This window comes from Glycine soja, chromosome 12 (assembly GCF_004193775.1).
Source record: "Glycine soja cultivar W05 chromosome 12, ASM419377v2, whole genome shotgun sequence".
Lineage (NCBI taxonomy): Eukaryota > Viridiplantae > Streptophyta > Magnoliopsida > Fabales > Fabaceae > Glycine > Glycine soja.
The window spans coordinates 43069507-43075562 of NC_041013.1; the positions used below are offsets into that span (position 1 = coordinate 43069507).

The 6056-nt window shown below is 31.7% G+C and overlaps 1 protein-coding gene across 1 annotated transcript; it reads left to right on the forward strand.

Moving 5' to 3' along the window:
* The first annotated feature begins 709 nt into the window (after positions 1 to 709).
* On the forward strand, positions 710 to 1766 carry LOC114380492 (ethylene-responsive transcription factor 4-like). The gene has a single exon (XM_028339579.1). The coding sequence runs from the start codon at positions 837 to 839 to the stop codon at positions 1410 to 1412; it is 576 nt and encodes a 191-aa protein (XP_028195380.1). The 5' UTR covers positions 710 to 836; the 3' UTR covers positions 1413 to 1766.
* Positions 1767 to 6056: the final 4290 nt, after the last annotated feature.

A 6056-nucleotide genomic window follows, 5' to 3' on the forward strand; every position in this document is an offset into this window, starting at 1 on the left:
TTATTATTAATCTATTGAATTATTAATCATTCACTAGAGAATATTAAATAAATAATGCAAATGCAAAATATGAAAGGGCACATTCAACTTCTTAAGTTTTAATTTAATTCCTTATAAAAATATTTCTTTGATTTCCATCCTATGATTTATAAAATCATTGTTTTAGTATCTTTTGTCTTGTAATATTTATTGATTATTTATGTGTTTAATGAAAAGTCAAGTAACTATTCTCATTGATAACCACTAGTGTGTTGAGTATTTTTTTTTGTCAATTCTTAAAATAAATATTGTATATCCATCCTAAAATAAATACTATAATTCATATTATGAAGGAATTTGTGGGAAAAAATATTATTCCAAAAAATGGAAGAATAGATTTTTTTTAAAAAATTAATTAGAATAAGAATAAAAACAAAAACTCACTTATTTTACAAATAAAGATAATCATTTGAATTTGACAGAGAGAAAAAAAGTCAAAATTTCCTCATTTTTAACTACTAAACTAAAAGAATAATTAAGATAAAAAAGGGGGGAATGAAAATAAAGAGTGTAGTGAGGTGGCAGGAGAGGAGTGGTGAGAAGCAAGGTTCGTGCAAGGGAAGCCACGTTGAGTGGGAAGCACGCGCGTGGGGAGCGTAACAATAAAGACGCATGCACACGGTGTGGTTTCTCTCTCCCTCTCTCTCCATCTAGGGCTATAAAACCCACTCCAACACCCTTTATTCCCCTCAGACATTGTCTCAATCCCACACGCTTCCTACTCCTCTCTTTCACCACTTTTCTGCTCCCCGTTGAGAAAGAATTTGAATCATCAAAATCAAAAACACGCACCAACAATGGCCCCAAGAGACAGCCGAGCCACCGCGTTCGCCGGCCCAGGCCCATCACCGGCCCACAAAGAGATCCGCTACCGAGGCGTCCGGAAACGCCCCTGGGGCCGCTACGCTGCCGAGATCCGTGACCCCGGCAAGAAAACGCGCGTCTGGCTCGGCACCTTCGACACCGCCGAGGAAGCCGCTCGCGCATACGACACCGCCGCGCGTGAGTTTCGCGGTGCCAAGGCCAAGACTAATTTTCCGACACCTTCGGAACTCATCCTTAACAACAACATTCGTAGTCCCAGCCAGAGCAGCACCCTCGACTCTTCCTCTCCCCCGTCACCGCCACCGCCGCTTGACCTTACCCTAACCCCTCTCTCCGTGGCCGCCGCCGTCTTCCCGGTGGCTCGTCCGGTTCTATTTTTTGACGCGTTCGCGCGTGCGGACGCCATGATCGCCGTCTCCCGCCGCGAGACGTGCGGCTTCGAGCGCCCCGCCGCTGATTTCCGCCGTAACGACTCCGATTCCGATTACAACCGCCGCGTGCTCCTGGATCTTGACCTGAACGTGCCTCCTCTCCCTGAGGTTGCCTGATTCATGCAGGGAGATCTGGTTTTCCGCAATTTTTTTCGTACTACCTTTTTAAGCATCTGGGAACACTACTACGCATTTTTTTGTGACGAAATTGCTCTCGAGAAATTATAGTGTTACGGAGAGGGAGCAGCAGCTAAGTGTGAGTAGTGGATGACATGATGCTCGGAATTGTTGTTGACCATTTTGTGATGAAGATATAATCGGCACGTTATGTAAATACACGTTATAACCGAAAAGCAAACGCGCTTTTTCTTGCTTTTTTTTGCAACTGAGAACTTAACAGAGTATCTCATGGTTGTTTCTGTAATTTCTCAAAATATATAAATATTTCCATTTCCATCCTTTTATTATTAATATTTATGTTATCCAAGAAACAACGGTATCCGTAACCTTATCCATTGTGCGTTTTCCGATTAATCTATCGGGCAAAATTAGATATGTAATTTATTTAAGGTAAATGTTAGTAAGTATTTTTAGAATATGGATATAAGAATTAAAAGAATATTTTATTGAAATACACAATATTAGATCGATTATCAACTTTTTTATAATGAATATTTTTTTAATTCTTTAACTAAGTCAGATTTTTTTTAACGTAGCCTTGAGTTTGTTTTTTTATTTTTATTTTCTTCCGGTGCGCTGTTGGATTTGGTTGGTTGAGATCTGACAGACATGTCGCCGGCATTGTTGCGCGTTTGATTAGGTTTTTGTCGTGGGGGCCTCTCCACATATTACTTGATTGGTTTGTTCTTTATCCCTATACTAGACATTCGGCTACGCAGGCGTTGCTATTAACCCTATACTAAAATTAAAATACTTTCACGTAAAAAATTATAAAGAAAAACAAAAAAAAAACTTAAATATTGCTTTCGTGGTGTCACCGTGGGTCCCACTTGGTTGCAAGTTTTTTAACCGGATTCAAAATTGAATTAGTGAGGATTAAGTCGTTTTACATTGCAACTGAATTATGATAAAACAATATAATATATTTTAAAGATACGGTCGATTTTAAATTTCTAATCTGTGTAAGTTGTTGTAACCAGTGAATCCGATTCGATTTTTTAAGCATTATTTCAAAGATGGAGAGAGAGAGAGAAAAAGGAGGTTTTGCAGGTTCATGATGAGTAGCGTGGATACTTGATGAGAGATCAGAGGGTGCCCTCGTGATTCGCGTGATGGCTTATCCCGTTGTAGCGTGGATCTGAACGGCATATTTTAAATCCTACGGCTAGGAGTGCGTGTGGGTCCACCGAGTGGAAGGGACGCACTCATTCGTTTCTTGTTGAGAATTCTTCTATTCTTGTTTGTTTATTGGTAATGATTAAATTAATGTGGGATTAGTAAATTAATGTGGAATTGCAGCGCAAGCGGCACCGACGGCGAATCAGAAGCGAAGAGGAGGTGGGGCCCACGTGGGGATTCCGTGTTGACTAAGTGGGTGTCGGAGTTCCTGTTGTCTTCACGTGATGTTTCTGCGCCCCCATCTTTCTTGTGTCTCCACCTTTTCCAACTCTTTCTTTCTTCTTCGCCTTTTCCAACTCTGTGTTGTGATGCCTCCTTTTTTTACTAACTTTTTTAAATTATCAAAGAAAAAACCTCACTGTATCAATAATAATGCTACATACTACTAATAATGAAAGAATAACACCATTCCAACTACACTAACAACTAGTAGTAATAATCAATCAATTTTTGTTTTGCAAAAACGATTTTCCTGCCTGCCTTAAATTTGTTCTGGTGCATTTTTTTAAATAGTTCTCCTCCGTTTTTTTTTAATAAAAATACTCCTCCGTTCTACTTTATAAGACATTAAAAATACTGTTTTAAATTAGTTATCATTTTATAGACTAAATAAAACATTAAATATATTTTTCTATGGAATTTTTTTTTTATCATCATATGCTAGTTTTGTTCAAAATAAAATTCCAACTCCGTACCCTCTTTTCTCTTCTTTCTCCCTAGGATCATAAATTTCCTATTTTCAACCATTCGACCAATTATAAATCTTCCTTCACCCTTATATTTCGTTGGGCTTTCATATTAATAACAAAAAAGACACATTGTCAGATTTTTGAAGAAATTTTATTTTCATTTACAAAATTCAAGACTATACTTTTCTCCTAATATTTAATTAATTTATACATGTGTTATGGAGTGAAAAGAATAAAAGAAAAAAAATAGAAAACTCAATAACTATTTTATTAAAATAAAAAAATACTTGAATTTCTATAAATTTATGCATATTGTTTAATCAACCCACCAAGTTAAATCCTTTAGTTAATAAGTTTATATTTAACTTTTTTTAATCAACAAATATTAATTTTCGTTAAAAGAAACTCTTTCATTTTCTCTTAATCATTGGATCTATTTTATATCTCTTAACCATTCAATCCACCTTATATTTATTACGTTTATATTTGATTTTTCTTAAAATAATTTAAAATATGATTCAAGTAATAATTTTTTACAATTTTGTTCAAGTTCAACTTTGAAAAATGCACATAGAAAACGAGATACGCTATAAACAGCAACAAATGTATAGTATGCATAACATTTTTTTTAAAATAATTAGAGAAATCTGACAGCTATATATATGCATTTATAAGACAAAACAAATATACTACCAATATTATTTTCCAATATTATTAACCAAAAACAATGTACACATGTCTCATTGAGAATTTAGTGGGAAATACACAAATACAGTTTCTTAAGACAATGTTTTTTTTTTTTTGGATTTACTCTCTCTAGAATGTGGAGTTCAATCTCGATACTTGATGTTTTTTTTAATATTTAAACTTTTTTACTAAATTACAATTTTGTCCCTCTTTTAATTTTAATCTATGATTTTGATTTTTCTTTTTGAAAAATCCTGTTTTTTTGTCCAAACCTCAATTTGGTATATGTTTTATTTTTTAAAATTTTGATTCATTTAAACTCAAGATTTAACGTACTCAATTAATAGCATAAAAAATGAAAATTATATCAAAATTACAAACTTTCTAAGATAGAAAGACCAAAATAATGAAAAATAAATAAAAAACCAAAATTACACATAAAAATTTAATGAAAAAAAATTGCAATTTAGTCCTATGTTCTTTAAAAACCCTTCTTCAATAAAGAAGTTAATATTTTATGTAAGCATTTACTAATTCCCAATGCATCACGTGTTGACGTTGTAACAGGAATTAATGATAGACAATTCAATTCATAGATATTTTTTCACATACTTTCTTAATACATACTCTTTAATAGGGTAACATTAATGTAGTTCTCATTCATATGTGTAGAGGTGAGAGACAAGAAAAAAGTAAGCAAAGATATGAATAATGATGTTTTTCTTATTAGATTGAAATAGAAATAAAGGATAAACTAAGAACGTTGATATTTGGTACAAATTAGTTACATTTTACACATAAAAATGAGACGAAAGCTTAATGGGAAATGTTTATCCTTTATTATTATTATTATGAAATATTGATTTAAAAATTTTAAATATTAAATATAATTTGACTAAAATCATCATTCGGGTAAAAATGACGAAAATTTTCTTTTACTAAAAACATTTCTCTTAGACTAAATACAGGCTAAAGGAGGTGTGGATCTTATTCTTATTTAATTACAATCATGGACTAAAATAATATACAGTTAAAAAATAAAATCTAATACTACCTCGGTTACTTTTTAATTGTCGGGTTTTTGGCAAAATTTTATTTCTACTTAGTTGTCATTTATAATGTTTATAATCTTGAATGTGACATAAATTATTCTTTTATTAATTATATCCTTATTTTTTTCCTAATATTTAATTAATCTATTCGTATATTTATTGTGGAGTTAAAATAAAAAATTCAACAACTATTTTATTAAAATAAAAAAATTGATTACATTTCTTGATTTCTACAAAAATAACTATAAAAGACAGATAATAAAAAGAACCAAAAAATATTAAATATGAAATTAAAACAATTATTACAAAACTTAATATAGATTATTTTTTTGTTACTAGAGGGAATCATACAGGAGAATATATGATTGAGTTGAATGACATATATATAAGTGTGTTTTAATCTTTGAAAAGAATGTGGGCATGGAATTGAATGACATATAAGAGAAAACAAATATTGAAATTGTTTTTAAGGCGAACCTTTTCAAATGGAGTCTCATAGTATCATCTCAATATTCTTTGAAAAATTTGTTTGTGCGTAAATGATAAAATATGCTTCCATATATATATATATATATATATATATATATATATATATATATATATATATATATATATATAAAACGAAAGCATAGAAACATTGCTCTCCATATGTTATTGGGTAACCACTTGGTTGTCAAGAAAAGTCGATTTAATGAAATTGTCAGAATTTAAAAAGGAGCATATGCTATTCAACTAATCAAGTATGAATGAACGGATATCGATTATTTATTGCAGTTCTTATTTAATTAATTGTCACAAAATACAGGTACAATATTTTAAGTTTTTTTTTTGTTAAAATTGAAATTTTAGTTGCGCAAACTTTTTTTTTGCAGAAACTTGTACAATGAAAGTCAGCATTAAAAATTAGTAAAAGCGATGCAAAATTGTACAAGCGATGCAAAATTGTGAACAAACTTTTTCTCGAGTCTATATTA